At 42.8% G+C, this 23768-nt stretch overlaps 1 protein-coding gene across 1 annotated transcript in view; it reads right to left on the bottom strand.

The window, feature by feature from the left end:
• ARHGAP26 (Rho GTPase activating protein 26) overlaps nt 1-23768 on the bottom strand; it is a 462432-nt gene that overhangs the window by 302435 nt on the left and 136229 nt on the right. Inside the window, 4 exon segments of the mRNA XM_066344335.1 lie at nt 9020-9114; nt 15426-15526; nt 20085-20214; nt 21852-21956. Of these exon segments, the coding sequence (XP_066200432.1) occupies nt 9020-9114; nt 15426-15526; nt 20085-20214; nt 21852-21956 (431 nt within the window).

Genomic DNA, 23768 nt, shown 5'->3' with positions numbered 1-23768 from the left:
GGGAGATGTATAAGACATTTCAAAGTGTCAGACACAGAGTAAATGCTCCCCAAAATTAAACATCACAAGGGCAAACAGGGCAGGAAGAAGGGGGAAGCAGATAACAAGGGTGGGATAGGATCAAAATTATGGCAGGAGATGGATGGGTAGGTGTGTATAGTTTAAAAAGGAAAAGAGCCACAGGCACTTCTGATACTAATGGCCCCACCCCCAATGCACTCATCCACTGCCCTGAGAATCACACTCCTACCACAAAGCCAGCTAGGCGGAGGGCTGAAGTGATACACAGGCTCTGACATCACAGCCGTTTCCTTTTTCCTCCTGAGTGAAGCAGCAAGTGCCCTGCTTCCCCCTCCCTTTGGAATTAATGCCTGATAATTGATAAGGACAAAGAAGGAGTCTTTAGCCAATTCTAGAAAATTTGCCAAGGACCTCCCTCTACCCACCAGATAAGAAAAGGGACATAAGACATACAATCCTTTCTAGAGCTCAATCCTAAGATTCTACGTAAAACACAGCACCTCCTTTCCACTCTGCCTCAGTCCTTGGTTAGTGCTCTATCTGGATCAGCTGGAGGATCAGGATCAAGGATCTGCAGTTTTCTCTAAACGGGCCCCGCCTCTCATACTACAAGGGCAATGCAGAAATCAGTTATTCATCTGCCACAGGGCAATCTGCTGCCCACCACCATCTCTCCCCCACTCTGGCCTCTGAAAAAAGCCCACAGAAAGCCATACATCATTTAGCAGAACATCGTGGAGTTGGGATCACTGATGTCAGCTCAGAGCCTTCTCATCAGCCAAGAGCAAACAGAATCACAACCAGCCCTGACTCCAGGGTTACTAGACAGCTTCCTACTCTAATCATATTCCTGAATCTGAGTCAACAATAGTGATCTCAGTGGCTTGGCAATTTACCCACTTCCTACTGGACAAGGAAATGCTATTACTAACTCCACCCCACTGAAACAAACACACTCAGAATCTAACAGTACTGTTCTTTCTAAATAAACCTCCAAAGAGCTAGGGTTTGCTCATTCATAACTATAAATCTTCAGTTGGCAAGAGTTTGTTCCCAGCTTCTATCCACATTACAGTACACGTAAGGGTCAAGTTCAGAGTAAAAAGAGGACTGTGGCACCCACAGAAACACACGTTCTCACAGCCTGTGTTTGAAACCTGCCTCACCATGTTTACATAGGAAGACAGAGGGAGATGATGAAAGCTTGGGGAATGGGCTGCCATCCACAGGTGAAGGAACTGTGCCCAGTGCCGGAGAAAGGAAGCGGCCCTTTGCTTCTAATGTGCTACTGGGAAACTGATTTCTAACAGGTCCTGGACAGTTACAAGAGTTTGAAGTTCAGTAAGTCTTCATGTACACAAACATATGGCAGATCTTCACCTACACGTAATAGGGCCAAAGTCAGGCAGAACAAACTTGGAGAATGACATCTCGTCCATGTCTGTCTAAGAAACTGCAGACTCAAATGTCTAGATAGAGACCAAGCAAAAGAGTGAACCTGGAAAAGAAATTCTTTACTGCCCCGACAAAAATAGGCTTGGTCTCATTTTCATTAAAACTGAACCCTTTTGTTTTTTCATTTGCACTTTTACTTTTTGATAGAGGCATAGGAACAAAGGATTATTTCCCCTGTATGGGAAAAACAACAATGCAAGTTTAAGGCAAAGTGACAGCTGTCACCTGTCATCATGGTGAACAACAGGGCAAGGTGGGGACTAGAGCCAAGTGAAAAGGCCATACCCCACCTAGCAGAGGCATCCATCATTCAGCTCTACACATAGCTGATTCATGGGAAGGCAAGATAAGCATTTTCAGATTTTTCCAATTTTAAGATGTTGCCTCAAACACTACTCAAGTCAAACCAAACATGTCTGCAGACCTCCAGGTTGCAACTTCTGGTGTCTGTCTTCCTCTGCCTCTTTCTACCTGAGCTCCACTCCAGGTTAACATGGCATGTTATAAAGTCATCTCACGCACAAGGGCCAGTAATGACACGCGTCTGTGTTTCTGGTTAACCTCAATGTCAAACATAGCAAAGCATTTCCAGTTCATCAACAAAGGAAGAACTGGGGCTATTTTCCCATTTCTCTCAATGCTCAGGACCCAGTGTTATCATTGGATAAAAAGTTATGAATCTGTACAAATTATGCATGCTCTGAGATAATGAACTATAAGTTCTTGTCCACTACAGATCCTTGTGCACAAGAAAAATATATACTATACCATGAGAACCTGGGTGGGATCCAGGTGAGAGAGACAGCAGTTGCAAATTGGTGGCCCACAAACTGTGGCTAAGATTAAATGAGTATTTATTATGGGCTAAGCACTGTGCTAAGGACTTCACATGCATTATCATTTATTGCTCACAATAACAGTATGAAGTACTATCACTACACCTCTTAAAAAAAACACTGATATTCAGAAATTATTTCCACAATGTCACACGCTAGTAGGTGGCAAAGCCTGAGCTTGAACCCAGTCTGCCTGACTTGAAAAGCAAAGCCCACACCTTAACCACAATGCTGTACTGCCCCCATGTGCATGCACATTATATGTCCTGAGATCCAGGGCCACCAGCTCCTTAGGAGGAAGGAGGCACAACTCCTCCACCTACCTAATCCCCTCTCCCTCTCACACGCATGCACACACACATACACACACCCTTAAGAAGATTTTAGAATAGAACCAGGCTTCTAATCAATTATTTAGAAAGGATCTAATCCTAATGAATGAGTGCATCATAACCTATTATAGCCTACAACACTGACCTCTTGGGCAAAGAGGTCCTAAAATAATTAATGCCATAGCAATAATAATGATTTATAGAGTAAATATGGCCAAACATATCAGATAGTTTTCTGTATTTCCATTGTAACAGAGACTGAAGTCACAAAACATCAGCAAGCCCAGACAAAGAAATCTCTGGCACATTACGTTGCCTAGTTCTTAAATGTAACAAATACTAACTTTGAGTACCTATTACATGCCAGCCATAATGCTAGGTACCAGGGACACAGGAGTAAATAAATTTTAATACACTGCACCAGGAGAAAACATTATTAATTGCTGGGATGAGTAAGACTCAGGAAGAATGCAAGCACTTGTTACTACTATTCATAACAAACAATGAAAAAATATTCTAATTCAAGAATTCTATCTCATTTACAAATACTTTTTTTCAATTATTACTATTCTATCTCATGATATACACATGTATGCACATAAGTAGAATTTACTGATTAAACTGTCTCCTCTCTTCAGATCTATGTAACAGAAAAATTTTGGCTTAGATTTTTTAAAAATATATTCTATGTAGAAATTGGAAAGCAAATCAAATCAATAAAATCCAAATTTCACTATACGGACTAAAGAACAGAAATATGGTTAACTTATTTCACATCACAGTCCACCACATTCCATTCTCACTTAAACCAGAATCAAACAGCAAATACTCTCTAATAAAAAAAATCTCAATGACAAGTTCACACTACATGAATTCTAAAAATTCCGAGAACTTCTCAATTAGATTATTTTACAGACTAGCCAAAAAGTCATCCAGAAAGCAACTTATTTCCCCTGCTTTCCCCCACCCAAGTCATGGAAGTCAGAGCAGTATAACACCCTCTGAGGAAGGAAAAAGCCATTTCCTCTCTGAAATGTCATTGGCATTGAGACCCGTGCTGTCATCCAACCAGCAGGAAGGCAAAATCAAATATTATTTCAAACAAGGGTGAGAAGGGGAGGGGAGGGGAAGTTTGAAACCAGGAAAAATGGATTCATCTGTTGCAAAAAGATAAAGGCACATTGCAGCACAAGGGCCAGTAGGACTGCCTGGTTCTCCGCACACACTGCACAGCCAAAATCACCCCGCTCTTTTCTTCACCATCCTCAATACACTGTCCCTGAGGCCAAGAGCCTGACACTTCAGAGTGCAAGGTAAAATGTGATGTTTACAGAGGTTAGATTAGCTGTGCGTGCTTGCTTGATCCATCATAAAAGGGTGGGAGGAAGGAATTTCTAGAGAAAGAATGAGTCATTTAGAATACTTTTCCCTTAAGAAGTAATATTCACGTGATTATTTCTTCTACAGAAATCTACACACACACACACACACACATACCCCGAATTCTGTCAATGTATAAAGGACAGCTAATTTTCAACTGGACTGCCTCGTAGTTACTAATACATATACAAAACTGCCATCTAGAGGTTGGACACTGAAATGAAGTCTGTTACATAAGATGATTCCTTTTGGGAAAACACAATCTTATATTCACCCAATCTCACAAAGACACAGAAATAAGTGCATGCACACACACCACATACCAAACTGGAAGTAACAGTATTATTTTAACTTCAAAATTAGTATGGTTTCCTTTTTAGATCATAAACTGGAAGGAAGAGCATAAAATTTTTTATCTTGTATACATAGACTTTGAAAATAGTAGTCCACTTAAACATATAAATTTAATACACCTGTATTCACTTTCAGTTTATAAGTGACTGGAAAACATGACTCTGTAGGAAAAGGAACACCATGAGATGGGTGGGGAAAAAAAAGACTCAGAGATACAACCACCACAGTTAAGATTCACCATAAAAACAATGAAGTCCCAGCATTTAAGAGGGAGAAAAAAAATTAAAGGCACAACCTTTTCCAACACAGGGATGCATCTGGGATAAATATGAATGCACTCCATCTTCAAAACAATTTTGCAAGATAGGTTATGATAAGCCCCATCTTACAGATGTGGTTAAATCACCTGCCCAAACTCACATCGCTGGTAAAGGGCACATCCTAAAGTCAAATTTAGGGCTGCTTTGATCTTTTACCTGCATCATGCAGACTGCCATAAAAAATACTTGAAACAAAGGTGGTGGCTTATTATATAGTTTGAATAGATTTTTCAGATCTTCCATAAATCTTTCTAGCCTCCACTACCCTTACTTTAACCAACCGTCCATTTTTGGGGGGGTGGGGGGAAGGGTTGTCCTATCTCTATAGTCATGCAGATTATGTGTTGTACTTGAAGTTTTAGTTTAAATAGCATCTAACATGATTAAGCTCCTGTAGTCTCTGTCACAAGAGTTCACCTAAGTTCCAAAGGGAAAATAATGTAACTCAAAAATTGCATTACCATAAAAAACAAAACTGAACAGCCACATGCACACAGTACTATATTACAAGCTGTGTAACATGATGTTATTCTGCCTTAGAACAACAGATAAGACAGGTATTTACCTGAAACAGATATTCAAAAATGAACAGAGGTTTATAAAACATGCCAAATAATACAAATAGTCAACCAACACAAAGAAAAGCTCATAGACTGTGCAAATACATAGGACATGCAGGGAAAGTGAAGACAGAAGTGAGAGTGGTGTGACGTGCCTTGCTGGCACTGATCCAGAAGAAAGTTGTCTCTACCTATTAGTGAAAAGCTTGTCAAAGGACCTCAGATTTGGTTTGAAAGTAAAATCAGACGATGACTTTTAAGAAGAAAAGTCTAATAGACTCATAGCGCTTCATTAAGCTTTATATCTCCACTGTCAGTAGTCTCTGGCATATAGTTATGTTAAATAAATGAAGGATGGAGGGAAGGAGAGAGGAAATGAACTCAGGGTATTCCAGTCATGTCATCATTCTCTGTAAGAAGAAAAGGGTGAGGGCCCTCCCTCGGTTTGCTACATTTTCTCCATGGTATTTGGTCCTCCACGTTTGCCGGAACACTCAACTCAACATAGTATGGCATTTATATTTAGCCTTTAATCGCATAAATGCATGTGCGCGCGTGCACATGCGTGCATGCACATGCATTCTACACTGAAAGGTAAGTTCTGCGAAAGCAAGGACTATGCTTGTCTTGGTCCCCATTACACCCCTGGCACCTGGTACCCTTATCATCTCTAGTAAATTGTCCTTTGCTGCCATCTCTGCTGGGGATGGGGCATTTAACACTCCACATAATATCTTCAAATGTATGGACTTCTGTTGGAGACAGCTAGTCCTAGAAAAAATAAAGCATTCCAATTGTCTCCTTCCCCCAAGTGTAAACACTGCCCCTCAAGAGGCTACATTGATTCAGTGCATCACAAAGAAGCCTTTTGTTTCTATATTATTTTCCATGTGGCTCAGTGGCCCCTCCTGGAAAACATTTGGGAGAAAACAACTATGTCTCACTACATCTGTGAGAAATTTCTTAAAAATAAACAAATTCAGGGATGTTGAGATTACTACCACCATGATTCTTCAGCTTAAACAAATATTTTCCCTACATCTGCATATTAATTTCCATAAAACACTGCATTGTGAAGTTAATTATTTAAAGTGACTGAAGATATTAGCAAGTATTAGCAATTCACATACCACTACTGCTAATCTACATACTGCTTTTAGATGAAGTCCATTTTTAAATTTTATTTTTCAATTGCAGTTGACATTTAATCTTATATTTGTTTGTGTGTACAGCATAGTGGTCAGGCAATTATATAATTTACAAAGTGATCCCCCCGATAGATAAAGTCCCTTTTTCACTTAGGAATTTTATCCTACACTCTCACAAAAAGAAACTGACACAGATTCAGGAAAAAAAATTATAAATCTAGTTTTTTATTCAATTAACCAATATAAAATACAAACCTTCAAAAGCCCTTGTCTCTCTATTAGAAGCAACTAGGTCTTGGAAGGGGTAGACTCTCCCTAATCAGAAAAGTTTTTAAGGTGTCAAAACACCACACTATATACGTAGAAAATAAAAAATACAAGTAATACAAGATAACTATCTACTCACAACCCACTTATGAAGACAAGATTTAGCAGCCTCACTCTGCACCATGACTGAAACTCCTCACTTCATGCCCAAAGAAGAAGAGACAGCAACTTAGAAGAAATTGACTTCCCAACCCACTCCGTCTGTTGAATGTGATACGTTAGCTCTCAGCTTATATAATAATTGGGACGTGAAAAGCTTTTATGAGCATACTAAAGGGGAGAGGTGGCATGAAGTGTCAACAGGGTAGAAATGAGATGGAGGAATCACAGTGAGTTTTAATTGCCTAAACAGCAACTCTACAATTTCTGGGAAAACATCTGAAGAAAACACAGAAAATAATTCAGCTTCAGAAAACATGACGGAGCTTGCATCCCATCTAACGGAGAGTTGCAGTGCAAGGCATATCCTCTTCCAAATAGCCACGCAAACCACGACAATCTCTCTCTGGGAACTACGCATCTGACCAGCATCAAACAACTGACTCCACTTCCAAACACATTCTCTTAACCTCTTTCATGGAGGTCAACAATATGAATTCCCTTCAAGACCATGCTTAGAATAGAGAAGAAAGATGTCTAGAAGTGCGTAAAGCATCCTGATTTAAGGTCTGTTTAAAATCAAAACTAAGCAATTTTAGTTTGATGCAAACATTTTGCAATACCTATTGGTTAATGTACCCATCTACACAACTGTTGTCTATTACCATCCCCTCTCATGTCCCAAACACGGTGAAGGACTCGGGCACTTCCTTTGTTTACAAATTATATTTACCGTATTTTTTGCTCCATAAGACATACTTTTCCCCCCCAAAAGTGGAGGGGAAAATGTCCGTGTGTCTTATGGAGCGAAAAATACGTACTTGTCTGCATTTAGAATCTGGTCTTATAAAATATCAAGTCTGATAAACATGTAGGATGAGCTAATTAATAAATAATAACAGCTAATAGTTGCTGAACATTTACTATTTGCCATCCTGACAAGTATTTTTATATGTATTTTCTTCTTGAATTCTTATGATTCAAGGAGCTAGGTATGATTACCAGCTTCATTTTCCAGATAAGGAAAGCAAGGCCCAGAGCAATTAAGTAACTTGCCCAAAGTCACATAGCTACTAAAGCAAAGTCAAAATTTAGATCCCAGTTGCCTGACTAGAGAGCCAAAGTTGTAATGACTAAACTGCTAAAAAGACATGGTGAGTGTCCTCCATCTCCTGATTTAGGCCGAAAGGGCTGCTCTCTGCAGGGGAGCTGGAGCAGCCTTCAGCAGCCGCAGTGCATACAGACCTCACAGCACAAGAAGGCATTCCATACCTGCCCACACACAGAGGTCCACACCCAGGTGGCACCCAGTCTCCCGAACCTCTAGAGCTGGGGCTCAGTGGCCACAGGTAAACATCCCAGGGAGAGTAGAAGTACTGGCTTAACAAAATGGTGTAGCTTTTTTGTTTAATGAAGCAGAGAAATTAAGTGGCATTATATGAGAATCATGCTGGGATTTAAGGAGCTTTGTGCTAGCAGTGCTGATCTGGAACAGACAGCGCAAATAAGCCGAACACGTGGCTTTCATTGAAAGAATTAACCTGTTGCCAAGTAAAGTGTCTCTAAGAATTGGAATGTTGTCAAACTAGCTTAACACCATGAAATGGTACAACTTAATGAGACTATAAATCTCGGAGAACACAACACAGAGCTCTCTCGAAAGACTGTGACTTCACAAGTGGGTTGCTGTCTTCCCTGGGCGCACACACACAGTGGTAGGTTACACGCTGTAACTGTAAGCTGTCCTTTTCTTAACTGAGGATGAACGTCTTCCACCCTTCCCTTTATGCAATTCCTTTTGAATCAGTTTATTAAATTATAAAAATTAAGCATTTAACATTTTTTTTTAAATCTCAAATTGCTGATACAGTCATGCTCAATAGCCGGTTTTATTTAAACGTCTATTCAACCTCCTGAGACATATCACACATTCCTGAGACAAAAAAGTCCTCACGCTAAAATAAAACCAATCAACCAGTGTCTCAGCGCTGACCCTAAAAGAGTGGGGAGGCTAGACTGCCCCTTACAAGTCGGCAACAAGCCTGAGGTCTACCCCCAAATGAATACTAGTGTTGGGATGGAGAAGGGAAGCGGGGCCACGGGGGCTGGAAAGTTTTGACTAAATAGGAAAGAGAAGAAATCCCTATTCAGTAAGATTTGTTCCTAGAAAAAGTGATAGCTACTCACCTGTCTACTGCTTCCACATCAAAACAAAACCTCTTCTCGATAGAGTCTGTTTTCCGCCGTGTGCAGGACTTGAGGGTGACCGACTCGTCTTCCCCCTGTGGGGAACACACAGACTATCAAAAGGAGGCCAGAATATGGGCTCTGCTCCTCTCCGGGACAATCATGCCACAGGAATAGCAGTGGTCATTTCCTCTTTTCAAACCTGAGTGTTAATGGCCACAGGAGGTAAAAGGTTGATCATAAATCTTCTCAGGCAAGAGCCTCATGCAGCGAAAATCTGTCAACCATGTTCTACTTCGAGCCAAATGTCTTTAGTATTGGTAGATCATGACAGTCCAGCATCAACCCATGTTCCATTAATTTCTTGCTGATACTGTTTCAAATAGTCTTAATTTGTAGGTTTGATTCTGGAGTTGAGACAAGATAACCTTTCCTCCCAACTCTGAGCTTCTTGGATCGTGGTTCAACTGTCACTTCCCCAAAGTCGCCCTGGACCAGGTCAAACCCCCTCACACGTTCACATGGCACCAGGGACCTCTCCTTCCCTCAGCACATTGCCCACAGCTGCCAGTCTCCATGGATATGAGCAGTGATTCAAATAACGCCTCTCTCCTCATTAGACTCGAAGCACCTTGAGGAAAGGGGCTGTGTCTGGTTTAGCTTCCTTTCAGGTCCCCAGAGCCTAAACAGGCCTTGGAGCAGAAAAGGTACTCAACAAATGTTTTAACAGATAATTTGAGGTATAACTCATGTGTAATAAACTGCACATGTTTAAAGTATACAATTAATGAGTTTTGATGTCTTTATAACATTCACAAAATCATAACCACAAATAAGTTAATGAATATTTCCATCACCCACAAAAGTTCTCTGCTGTCCCTTGGTAATGCATCCCTCCAGTCAGCAAACACTAAATCTGCTTTCTGTCACTAAGGATAAGTTTGCATTCTACAACTTCATAGAAATGGAATGCTCTTTTACGTCGGACTTTCTTCATTCAGCATAATCCTTTTGCAATTCGTTCACATTGTGCAAATCAAGAGTTTATTTCTTCTTACTGCTGAGAATCACTCCATTAGGCCAATGGAACGAGATACTTTATCATCTAGCACTAATTCCTTCTTTCTGTCCTGTCAGTATTTGATAAGGTTCCTGTTTCTCCTGCCTCTCCCAATCTTTTCTTTTCCTAAACTAGGGGGGAAATTAGCAAACTTGCGTGGTTTGTTGAAATAATAGGAAATGTGACTGCGTATGGTAAAATTAACCATGCCCTAATAACAGAATAGCACACAAAACACAGAAGACCTCGGAAGAGACCGTTTATATTCACAAGCCTTACATCTATTGTTTTTTACTGAATAGCTAAGATTGAGTTCTCAGATTGAGAACTGCTCCTCCTACAATGTGTAAATGCATGAGTGTGAACGCCCAAACACATGGGGTTCTGACCATGTTGATGTCTAACTATTTCAGATTGAAATGACCACGGACTGGCTTCTATTTTGCGAGCTTTCAGGGAAGTGTCCCTGGTAAATGGGCAGGAACAGGGGATCTATAAAATATTGTCAAATATAAAAAAGAAAAAGGTTCTGTTCCAAAGATGACCATACCATATCCAGAAAAAAAATCTATAAACATGATCTGTTCAACTACTGAGGGTTTAAAACAGTGGGGAATATAGATAATAATCATTAAAACAAACAAATAAAAAGTTACAACTATAACAAACACTATAGTAAAAAAGGCAGGTTGTGTTACAAAAGCATAAATTAAGGGGATTTGACCTGGTCAAGAAGCTCTTGGGCTGAGACTTGAAGGACCCGTGAGATGAGACCAGGAGAACAGCACTGGGGATGAATAGCAGGTGCAAAGCCGTGGTCAGGGGCCTTGGATCCCTGAAGGAGCTGAAGGGAAGCTAGTGTGGCTAGAATTGCAGAGCAAGAGGGAAAGGGAAACGGCTCGACGGATGCAAGGGCAAGATCATGTAGGCTGGGGTCTGTATCCTGACAGCAGTGGGAAATCACGACAGGTTTCCAGCAAGGGAAGGGATGAGTCAGCTCTGGGCTGCCACAGACCTCCTGCAGAGAGGTGCCTCAACTCAGGCTAGAGGCTGCAAGGAGGCCTAATTCACCGCACACAAGGGCTGGTCTCCAAGGGGATGGATATGAAGCACATCTGCTCACATCTCCTGGCCTGAAGCTAAAAGAAAAGCAGATATTTTAAAGAAACATAATCCCAATGAAAAGGACAGTGAAGAGAGAGAAAGGGTGTAGCAAAAGCATGTCTAGAGGAGAAAACACCCTATAATCTCTGCTAAGTCTATCTCTATCCCCTAGGAAAACTTTGTATAAACACGTATGCAAAGACACCACATGATCCCCCTGTAGAAATTAAGAAGACATCATCACCTTTAGACAGAATTCTTCATGGTTCTTCTACCCTAAAGCTAAAGAAACAGAGCCATGTCTTGGAGAGCTATTTATTTATATATGTGTTATATATTATTATCAATATTAAAATATATTAATCTATACATTATATGTAACAATATATTATTATTGTTATAGACCTCAGAATCAGGAGATGCAGACCCCAGAATCTGGGAATGAGTCTATCACTCATTAGTTGTATGGCCTTAGAAATCATCTTCTCTCTCTGAACCTCAATTTTCTTTTGTAAAAGAGGAACACTGGATTAAACTGGATAATTCAGCACAATAAAAGGACTTAGAAATATGTAAGATGTGATATAAACACAGGAATTATTGCAGTACCAAGCTAAGTTAGCGCTCATTATGTGTCCAGCTCTGTCCCCAGAAGCTTACATTCATATAAACCTCCTAACAACCCAACGAGGTGTTTACTCTTGTCTTACTAAAGTCTGGGGAGAACCAAACAGCTACCATAATTGGTCTCTGCCCTTCACTTTCTTTTATTTTTCTTTTTTTTAGATTTTATTTATTCATTTTAAGGAGAGGAGAGAGAGAGAGAGAGAGAGAGAGAGAGAGAGAGAGGAGAAGAAAGCATCAACTCCCATATGTGCCTTGACCTGGCAAGACCGGGATTTTGAACCGGCGACCTCAGCATTCCAGGTCAACACTTTACCCATTGCGCCACCACAGGTCAGGCCTGCCCTTCACTTTCATGGGTGATAAGAAGTAGAGAAAATACAACGGAGTTCTTCATTAAAGGTTTAGGAAGGCCCTGGCCGGTTGGCTCAGTAGTAGAGCGTCAGCCTGGCATGCAGGAGTCCCGGGTTCGATTCCCGGCCAGGGCACACAGGAGAAGCACCCATCTGCTTCTCCACCCCTCCCCCTTTCCTTCCTCTCTGTCTCTCTCTTCCCCTCCTGCAGCCAAGGCTCCACTGGAGCAAAGATGGCCCGGGCGCTGAAGATGGCTCCATGGCCTCTGCCTCAGGCGCTAGAATGGCACTGGTTGCAACAGAGCAACGCCTCAGATGAGCAGAGTGTTGCCCCCTGGTGGGCATGCCAGGTGGATCCTGGTGGGGCGCATGCGGGAGTCTGTCTGACTGCCTCCCCGTTTCCAACTTCAGAAAAATAAAAACTAAATAAAAAAAGGTTTAGGAAAGCACAAGATAAAAAGCCCCAGAATGAAGACTGTGAGAGAATGTCTTGGTGAAGCTGATCTCTGAAAGGACTCAGAGCTGGGAAAGGACGATGACTCGGTCCAAGGCAGGCAGGCCTACCTCTATATCCATTCATGAAGACCAAGGGATACCTGCTAACACAGATTTTTAACATTCCTTATAACTCTGTAATTTCTCTATGTTTTGATATTGTCACATGTCTGTTTTCTTGAGACTATTTAAATGTCAACTCCACCTCTAACAAGAAACATTAAAGGAGCTTTGGCCTTTCTTGTTTTGATACAGAGAGGGAAGTAGAGGTGCTGATACACTCCTACCGGGGGGCCTAAGAAAAAGAAAGCCAGCAAAAAATGTGCGAGTAAGTCCTGGCTAGTTGGCTCAGTGGTAGAGCGTCGGCCTGGCATGCAGGAGTCCCGGGTTCGATTCCCGGCCAGGGCACACAGGAGAGGCGCCCATCTGCTTCTCCACCCCTCCCCCTCTCCTGGAGAGAAAAATTACTCTCTGTCTCTCTCTTCCCCTCCCGCAGCCAAGGCTCCTTTGGAGCAAAGTTGGCACAGACGCTGAGGATGGCTCTATGGCCTCTGCCTCAGGCACTAGAATGGCTCTGGTTGTAACAGAGTGGAGCCCCAGATGGGCGAAGCATCACCCCCTGATGGGCATGCCGGGTGGATCCTGGTCGGGCACATGTGGGAGTCTGTCTGACTGCCTCCCCGTTTCCAACTTCAGAAAAATACAAAAAAAAAATGTGTGAGTGGGAGAGAGCAAGGGGGCAGCACGGCAGAATAGCTAACAGTAATGATAACATCATTTAACATTATGGACCGGCAGTCTCGTTTTATTTTTATCTTTTTGATGGGAGACAGAGACAGAAAGAGAGAGAGAGAGAGGGACAGATAGGGACAATCAGGAAGAGAGAGAGATGAGAAACATGAATTCTTTGCTGTGGCACCTTAATTGTTCCTTAATTGCTTTCTCATATGTACCCTGACTGGGGGTCTCTAGCTGAGCCAGTGATCCCTTTCTCAAGCCAATGACCTTGTGCTCAGCGACCTTTGGACTCAAGCCAGAGACCATGAGGTCATGTGTATGATCCCACACTCAAGCTGATGAGTCTGTACTCAAGCTAGAGGAGCCAGCGTTCAAGCTGGTGACCTCAGGGTTTCTAACCTGGGTCCTCTGCATCCCAGGCCAATGCTCTATCCACTGCGCCACCACCTGGGCAGGCCCAGGCAGTCTACTTTCAAAACCAGTGCTCCTGGCCCCTACATTGGAATGCCCACCCATGTGTGAACCCAACATGTTGTACAGAAATGCACCACAGAGAGAATCAGGGTTGGAATACCAAGGGAGGACTAATTTGTCAATAGATCAGACACAGCTGAAAAATTACTTAAAGACAGAGCCAGGGACATCAGAATAGAGTCCAGAGATCCAAAGAGATAAAAATACAAATATTTTTACTGAAAACATTTAAATATCTTCAGAAGGAAATAACAGAAATAATGGGGAGGCGACAAAATTCAAAGTGATAATCAGTGGGAATTTTCCAAAGCTACTGAAAGACACGATCCTCAAACCCAGAAAGGCCAAAAATTCCCCAGCCCAATAGACATGGGGGGGGGGGGGGGGAGATGCGCACAGGAACATGATAATTAAATGTAGAATACAAGGAAGGAGGAAGAGGAGGATGGAATGTGAGGGGGGATAGGAAGGGCGAGGGGGAGGAAGAGGTGAAAAGAAGAGATATTAAGAGCAGCCAGAGAGAAACGACAGATCCTAAAAAGAAAACGCATGCAGCACGTGCATCCAGAGGAAAAGAGAACCATTGAAGAACAGCAAGGAGCCCCCGACAGCAGCGACCCATGGAGCTGATGCAGCTCGACTGACTCTTCCAAAGATGGCCAGAAGAACATCTTCCATCCCATCCACTCTTCATACAGTGTGACTCTGGTACTCCTCCTCCCATTGATGGGCAGGGTCTGCACCCTCTCCCACTGAAATTAGGTGGGCTTAGGCAGGTTTCAAAAAATAGGACAAGATGATAAGGTGATAAGACTTCCCAGGTAGATCATTAAAAAGCAATGCAGGCTCTGCTTTCGTTGCTGGAATAGTCACTCTTCCAATGTTTAGCTGTCTAGTGGCCACCATACTATGAGGAAGTCCAACCCAGCTCCCACAGAGACCAGCTAGAGAGGCCCTGAGACTACAGAAAGAGGGACGGAGAGGGAAGATCAGGAGAAAAGAAGAAAGCTATTCTCACTGGCCTTGAGCTGCTTCAGACACTATTCCAAGTATTGTCACCATCTGACAGGAGCTGCATGAAAAACCCTGAGCCCAAGCCATCCAACCAAATGCGCACCAAATTCCTGACCCACAGAAACTGTGAGAAATACGACAATGATTGGTATTGTTTTAAAAGTTGCTAAGTTTTTAGGTGATCTGTTACACAGCAACATAATTGGAACATCTAAACTGCCAAGTGAGAGGAATGTGAATCAGTGTTACAGGATGAGGTCATCCAAGAATTTCTAGGATTGAAACAAATTTGACACACTTAATGCTGCATATATGTGAAATATAAGAATCTTTCTTAGTTGTATGTCATTGCTAATATAACGTTAAGAGCTAAGAACAACTGTCTTATTTTAATTACTTTTTAGGGTAGTATGCCTCCTGGAACTACTCTATAAAAATTAAGAAAATTAGAGTGAAATACTGCAAGTGTTACTTTACACATGTACTATAATTAGTATTTGTTAGCCAAGCAAATCAAGTATAAAATAAAAAAATATTAACTCACCCCCTTTCCTCCTGACTTTTGGTCAAATGGTACCATGGTGATTTGTTTGGAATCCCGCTGATAAGTACAGTAGTGCTTCACCCAAGAAGTTCCAAAGTGACCTGTAAAGTAATATTTCCCATGAAACATCTATATATGTCCCCTATGTGCCGGGAAGAAACACAACTCGTAACCTCTAATGCTCACCTACCCCAAACATGTTTCTAGGGGCGATATATTCTCCACGCCAGCTAGACCAGAACATGCAGAAATCTGATCTCACAGGCTGGAAGTGGAACCTACCCAGGGCTTTCCCCAGAGACCAAGGAAGACTGTTTACCACTAAACGCTACATCTAATGAGTCTTAAAATGTTAAGGGAAATAGAGGTTCCCTGGGGAAATTAATTCACTTTCCCATCATCAATCTCCATTTGAAATTTCCTGTCTCTCCCCTGACAGGAGTAAGATGATTGAGGAAAGAACACAGAGAGTCTCCTCAAAGTGCCTGTCACCGTTCCCATCTGCTACAATGACTTCATGTTTCCCGGACAGCTGCTCTGAGACTATGTGCGCAGCCATACAGGGATTCTGACCTGCTCCCAAGCTCCTGATTGCTACTTTAGCAGAACTCAAGAAGATCTGAGAATAGACAAGGAGACACTGGAGATACAGAATGGAAGGAACTGTAAATGCCCATATGTAATCTAAGGAGTCTGTTCCTCAAAAGTATCCCTCAGGAAAGAGGGAGATACCCTAGAGTCAAAGTCTGACTAAGTCTCTCATTTTACCTGGTGCTTGGTCAATTACTTTATTTTGAACAACAAAGTACTATTAGAGGAAGAAGGCATCACTGGCATTATTAGCCTGCAAGGACCTCATTCCATACTAGTCTTAGATGCTTACAGGGATCACATAGCACAAATGGTGAAAAAAATAACATGAATAGATTTAGCAGATATTTAATCATTATTTTTCAGGGTATGACTGCCCACTGCCAGTTTTGGATATTCCTTAGTAAACTATTAAATATGGTAAGTGTCTATACATTTAAACATCAAACAAATGAAAATACCAAACATTCTAATGTATCTTTTGTGGCTTCAAGAAAAAAATCCAGTGATAGCACAATGCAAAAATTCTAAAAGCGCTGATATATTGGACAATTTGAGCATCAAAACAAATAGGGGCCCTGACCGGTGATTCAATGAATAGATCATCGGCCTGGAATATAGATATTCTGGGTTCAATTCCCAATCAAGGCACACAGTAGAAGCAACCATCTACTTCTCTCCCCTTCTCTCCCTCTTCCCCTCCCGCAGCCAGTGGCTCAACTGGTTCAAAGGTGGCCCCAGGCTCTGAGGATAGCTCTGTTGGAGCACATCAGCCTCAGGTGCTAAAAATAGCTCGGTATTCAAACATCATTCTCTGATGGGGTTACTGGGTGGATCCCAGTTGGAGCTCATGCAGGAGTCTGCTACACTATCTCCCCTCCTCTCACCTAAACAAACAAACAAACAAATAAGGACCATAATGAATTTAACCTATGAATAGAATGGGAATCCATAAATCCATACTGACAATAGAAAGATAGATGGATGACTAGATGAATGGGTGGGTGAGTGGATGGATGGATGGACAGATGGACGTATAGTAAGGGAAAAGGAAAGAGAGAAAAAGAGAGGAAGGGAGGAAGGGAAGGAGGGAGTGAGGGAGGGAGGGAAAGAGGGAACTAAATGGCAACTAATAAATGCACAGGGAGTGGCAGAACTGAAAAATCACCATTTTGCAGCCATCACAGTAATGAAGGATTTTCCTGAATCCAAACAGTTCAGGAAGGATTTTCCGTGGATGCTGACTCTATGGGTGGGGGTAGGGGTCACACACAGGATATTTACATGGTCTCAAGGTGTCTCCCCACAGACTGCTAATTGTTGCAAGGAAAATAATAGTGACTGTGCAGGGAGGAAACCAAACAGTATCTTGACTGGGTGGGACAAATTAACATCACCACTGAGGGGCAGGTGGCCGTCCTGGGCCTCCAGATGTGGTACACAGAGGAGAACAGGACGTTACTTGTGTAGGGCATGACCAGGGATGCATAACCTGAACCTAATCTTGAGGAAACATTAGATAAACCCACACTGTAGAAAATCATAGGACAGAACTGGCCTGTGGCCTGTATTCTTCAAAAATGTCAATGTCACAAAAGACAAAGAGAAGCTGAAGAAGTGTTTCAGACAAAGGACACAAAAGTTGTAGCAACTACGTGCAGTACAAGAACCTGCACTGGAGGAAAAGAAAATGCTTGTAAGGGTGTTCTGGGACAGCTGATGAAAGTGAAATAGTGTCATTTATATTAAATAGCTTACCAATGCTAAATTTCCTGGATATGGTAACTATGGTTTAGAAAACACACACTGAAGTAAAAGAGTGTGGTATATGCAACCTATTCTCAAGTGGTTCAGAAAAAATTAAAACTGTGTATCTGTGATTGTGATGTGCACAAACCCAAACACACCCATACAGAGAAAGAATGACATAATTGTGGAAAAATGGTAAAAATTCATGCATTGGAGTAAAAGTCATATTGTTGTTCTTTATAGTATTCTTGCAACTGTCAATAACTTTTAAATTACTTCAAAATAGTAAGTTGCAAACAGTTTCGAAAAAAAAAAAGCTGTATCCCAATGATATGCTCTGGGCTACTTACTGTGTTTGAGAATCAAAATGTGGTTCCAGTGACAATCAAGACATTAATATGGAAAGAGCACGTGGAGTGTTTGAATAAAATTGTATAATGTAATGTGAGAATGAAAAAAAAATACTGATTTTATATATTTATATATATGCATATGTACATATATATGTGAATAATATTAATAAATTTTTGTAAGTAGACACTGAACTATATATTTACAGCCCTAAGAATTTATATTTCAAGTTCACCTAAACTTTTGGGAATAGATCATTTCACTGGGCCAAGAAGGCATCATGTTAGGTACACATGAAACACAGAACTAAAGTATCCTGTTTTTTACAAACCTCAAGTTCATCCCTATAAGAATAAGGGACACAGGCCTGACCTGTGGTGGCGCAGTGGGATAAAGCGTCGACCTGGAAATGCTGAGGTCGCTGGTTCAAAACCCTGGGCTTGCCTGGTCAAGGCACATATGGGAGTTGATGCTTCCAGCTCCTCTCCCCCTTCTCTCTCTCTCTCTCTCTCTCTCTCTCTCTCTCTCTCTCTCTGTCTGTCTCTGTCTCTGTCTCTCCCACTCCTCTCTAAAGAATAAGGGACACAAAGCTCTCATCACAACCAATGCTCCAATCTCCAACTCCTCTACTGCCTCTCTGGTCACCAGTGAACAATTTTAAGCCTGTGCAAATTTTTGGGGGAGGGGCAAGACAGACAGGAAGAAAGAGAGATGAGAAGTATCAATTCTTCATTGCAGCACCTTAGTTGTTTGTTGTTTCTCATAAGTGCCTTGACCTGGGGGCTATAGCAGAGCGAGTGACCCCTTGCTCAAGCCAGTGACCTTGGGCTCAAGCCAGCAACCTTTGGGCTCAAGCCATCAACCATGGGGCCATGTCTATGATCCCACACTCAAGCCAGTGAACCCATGCTCAAGCTGGTGAGCCCATGCTCAAGCCGGCGATCTCAGAATTCAAACCTGGGTCTTCAGCATCCCTGGCCGATACTCTATCCACTGTGCCACCACCTGGTCAGGCAACCCCGTACACATTTTTCATAATCACTAAATAGAATAATCATTGAAACCAAGTGTTTGAATTCTGCTCCATTGGGAAGCTTCCAGGAGTGAAGATACATGTTTGACCCAAAATCAACAGAAGGATATAAAAGCACAAAATCAGCAAACATCTGGGAGAGGTAATGTGTCCAGCTAAGAAAGAAGAGTAGGAGACTAGAAGAACGATCCACTAAAGAAAAACATTTGCTTTCTTTTCTCCCTAGCATCGCATGGGTGAACTAAGCCTGGAAGTGTTACCCTAATAGCACAGCCTCATATATCATGAAGCCTCTACCCAGGTCGAGTGCATGAACTTGAGAGTCATCACTGAAAACATGTCACCAGCACCTGGCATTTCTTTGCTTGACATCACACCAGCAAAGCAATGATGAATCTTCTTGAAGCACTGGAAATGAGCTTCTGTGTCTACTTTTATAATAGTAAAGTGTAGGGATGACAGGAGTTGAGGAGAAGAAGAGTCATGATTGCTTGGAACTTGCTGAAACAAATCTCAAGTGGAAACAAAATCACTAAATATTAAGTCCACCAAAGGATGTGACTGCTGACAATCAGGTCTGCCAGGCAAGATCTTTCCAAGGCCTCTATGCCAAGGGTATGGTGTTTAAAGCTAACTAAGGGGACAGGCACTTTAAGAGTTGAGTGACACAAGGAAGAAAAGAACCACCACAGAGACTCAATGCATTCCAGGTTCCCAAGGGAATTCCCAGTTACAAAGAAAACCAAATACATCCCTTGGAGGTAGACAAGACTTGTAGACACTACTTTCCCCTTAGGCAACTGAACTATAAAATTACTCTCATTTACTCAAACCTGTGTGTACTAAACACAAGCCTTGGCCAGGCACTACTGGACACCCCCCTTCACATTCTGGGCAAAAGGCATGAATGCCCCCAAGCTGCCACAGGTACTCACGCTTCTCCTGAATGTAGAGGTACCCTTCCATGGTGTAGGGACTGATGGTCTTGTGCTCAAGGGGATTCTCCTTCATCTTCTTCATCAGTGATTCCACTTCCGACCTGGTGCCTTCGAAGCGATTTCTTGTCTAGGATAAAAGGAATTATATTCAAATCAAAGAAATAAAACTCTATTCCCACCCCTAACAATTCAGAACATCAGCCAACAGAATTCTTAGATCTAAAATCAGATCACTTAGTGCTCGCTTCAGCAGCACATATACTAAAATCAGATAATTTTGTTCTAAAGTCAGCCATCTAAGAATTAAGCAAATATTGATGAAGTATACTTTGGCCTTAAAGTCCCTCAAACTCTAGGAACCATCAAAATAATGTAAGAAACTTGGAGGAGATGCAAATGCCCAGGCCTTACTCCAAAGGGTGAGATGAGTCCCTCTGGACTCAGAAGTGCGTTTTTGAAATGTGCATCCAAGGTGATTCCAATCCACAGGAGGACATGCCCCCAGCTCCCCACAGGACTCAGGGGCTTATTCCTCCTGCTGCAGGCAATGTTGCTGGCTGATGTCTCAGACCGTTCCCTCCTCCAAAGGGAGTTCACTGGCTTCCCCAGGAAGCCTAACACAACCCAATGACAAATCTAGGGACAAAAGGGGAAGGGATCAAATGCCTGGTTCCCCTACTTCTGGCCACTCTGAAGGTCATCTCAGCTCCAGGTACCCACGGCATTGACTGAGGACTCTGTCACAACTGCATCACAACTCTTCCCCTGCAGGGGACCCACGGCATTGACTGAGGCCTCTGTCACAACTGCATCGCAGCTCAACTTCCCCTGCAGGGGACTCACTCTCTCACAGGTATTTATGCCAACACTGCTCCCTGTAAACCTGCTTCATGTAAATCTCCACTGCAACTGGCCTTCCGAGGAAGCTGCCCAAATGGAAGCCACGGTTTGTGAAACCTTTCAGAGACTCTGCAACTTCCTGTTCTCGAAAGACTCAGAGAACCATGTCGGAGCAAGCTGGAGGCTCTACAAGCCATGCAACACACCCCACATGGATGCTTGTGGTTTCTTTTCTACACAGGATCATCTAGTGACAAAGACAACATGCAGACTAATGTGGCCCAGGCATAATGAAGAAGGGGGCTTGAGCCCCAGTAACTGCTCAGTCAAGAGCCCTAGGAAGGAATCTGAGCACCAAAAGGTCCTGCTGTTTAAAGTTTTGGAAAGGAGAATGGGAGTAAAACACACAGACTTGAGTTTCCTCTCAACCTTACTAAGAGTGGAACAAGAACACGTTCTTTGAGCTGGAGGCCAGCCTGTGGGCACCACACCGACTCCTGAACACCACACACACACACACACACACACACACTCTCTCTCTCTCTCTCTCTCTCTCACTCCAAGGTCTCATGTGGCCAGGCAGCTAGATGCTCAGATGGGGACTAGGCTGGGCTGGGCTGGGCTGGGCTGGGACTTCCACTGCCAGAGGAAATCCGGACTCTGGTGCTACAGATTTAAAACATAATCAGCAGCAGCACTTCCGAAAATATAAATAGTACTTTGAAATAATGAAGAGGATGAGGTCCTAATCTGGGCCACCAAGACCCTAGAAATGCCTGCCCCCAGCTGCCCTCTGAGCCAAGCAAGACCCATCCTCCTAACCTGCCTTCCAACCCAGATAAGTGACTCTCTGCCACCAGACCCATTATTTGTTTTTTCCTTTCCTTTACCAGGGAAAGGAAGTCTGTGCATTTGCCCACTCACGTTCTGTATGCTAATGGTCAGCTGCATCTTGAAGTCGCTGAAATCCTTGGCCAGTTCATAACCGTGGTGATAGAAAGTGAAGAGTCCTTGCAAGAACGCCAGTAGCTACAATGAGGTAGAAAGGCAGAATTCACGTAAGTAGGTCAAAGAGGTATATTATGTAGTTGTATCTGAGTTCCCAACCCTGGTTTGAACATCTAGAAAAAAGTGATAATAATGGCTATCACTTACTGAACACTATTTGTATGCAAGGCACTGTAACTTTATATGCACTGTCTCACTGAGTACTCACAACAACCTATTAGATAAGTACTACTGTATCTTCATTTGTATAATGAGGACGTAGATGCAGAGAGGTCAGGTAACTTGCCCCAAAACACACAGTAAGCAGCAGCCAGGATGTGAAACCAGATCTCCTTGACACCAACACCCACACTCTTACCCTGTGAACCTTACCACCTCCTAAGAAATCATTTTGTTAGAAATTGAAGACCAGAGCTCCAAATTGGTCTCCTCCTTAGATGTTTGTAATACCAGGTTGTTGTGCGGAGGAGTGCGGTTACGCTGATAAGCAACCAGAAAGGGAGAAAGGAAGCTGCTGTGTTCTGAGTCTGAAGTCTTACCGGCAAAATAAAAAAGAAAGTCATCCAGGTCAGACTTCAGATCAAGCTTGTCTCTCAGCTTTCCCTAAACTATTCAAATGTAAACACTACGGGTTCCCTTATTAAAATACTCCTACGTTCCCACATTTTCAGGCACACGGTTTCCCTAAATGCTCATTTGAAGTACCTCGGGCTAAAGGTAAACCCATTCATTGTTTAGTCTTGTCTTTAGTGAAGAGTGAAAACATCTGTTCACCAAAATGCTTACAACAGGCCTTCATATACATAAAACTATTAATGTCCCGGCCTGGGCCCCTGCCAGCAGCCTTCCCTTCTCCAAGCTAAATAAACGTCCCCCCCCCCTTCTCTCAGCCTCGAGGCAAGCCTGCTGTTGTTAGGCTGCCCTGGTCCCTTCCTAAGTTCTATACATCTGGCCTCAGTTCCAAACCTCAACCTGAAAATGGATTATAACCAGAGCTTGAACAGGTTCAGAAGAACCAGAATCTCACCTCCACCACAGGCTCAGTTCTACTGCACTCAGGGACCATCCCTATCCGAATTCGAACTTCTCAGCGCCAACTCACATGTTCTCAGTGGTCCACTCTGACCTCCCTGGCCTGCCTCTACCATGGGTTACATCAGACACAGCTGCTTTAATTTATGTGGTGTTTAGTTTTTCAGTCCCTCAATGAATAATATACCGTTACTTACTAAACATGGCTTTGCTTATTTTCACCTAACTCTCCTTTTCTAAGAGGCAGCCCTAACAATGCGGTTCGGGGAACTCAGTCCACCCCACTATGCTCCCACCTTGCTTGTGACAAAAATGGGAGAGCACCATGGTATGTGCAACTCTGCTTAAGATCAGAGACCTGTCCTTGGGCTAGGTGACAGGCCCAGTCCAGTTTATCACAGAGCTCTGCACCGGGAAGTCAGACAAAATTCCCACAGCCACTGTCCCCGAACCACCTATTCCCTCCGGTCCTTTTGGGAGGTGGGGGAGCAGACATTGCTGGGTCCTCTGGCAATAGAAAAGAAAAACAGAAAAACACCTAGTGGCACCATAAATAGATCCTAACCTAAATCAGTGAATGGGCAGTAAGTCACACAGTCACTAAAGACTAATGAAAACTTCTTCGCTGCAAAGATGATGAAAGCCTTTGGACTTACTGTGCATAGACTACTTTTCTGAGAAGGCTTACACTTTTCCTTCTAGATGGCTCCAGTAATATACACAGGGCTCGTATGCCAAACCTACTGTCAGAATCACAATGAAAACTGCTAGCGCTTCCCTCCCTGCGGCCTTGAGCCTGTG

Source organism: Saccopteryx leptura, chromosome 6, assembly GCF_036850995.1.
Source record: "Saccopteryx leptura isolate mSacLep1 chromosome 6, mSacLep1_pri_phased_curated, whole genome shotgun sequence".
Lineage (NCBI taxonomy): Eukaryota > Metazoa > Chordata > Mammalia > Chiroptera > Emballonuridae > Saccopteryx > Saccopteryx leptura.
This window is presented reverse-complemented; position numbering and strand designations above follow the sequence as displayed.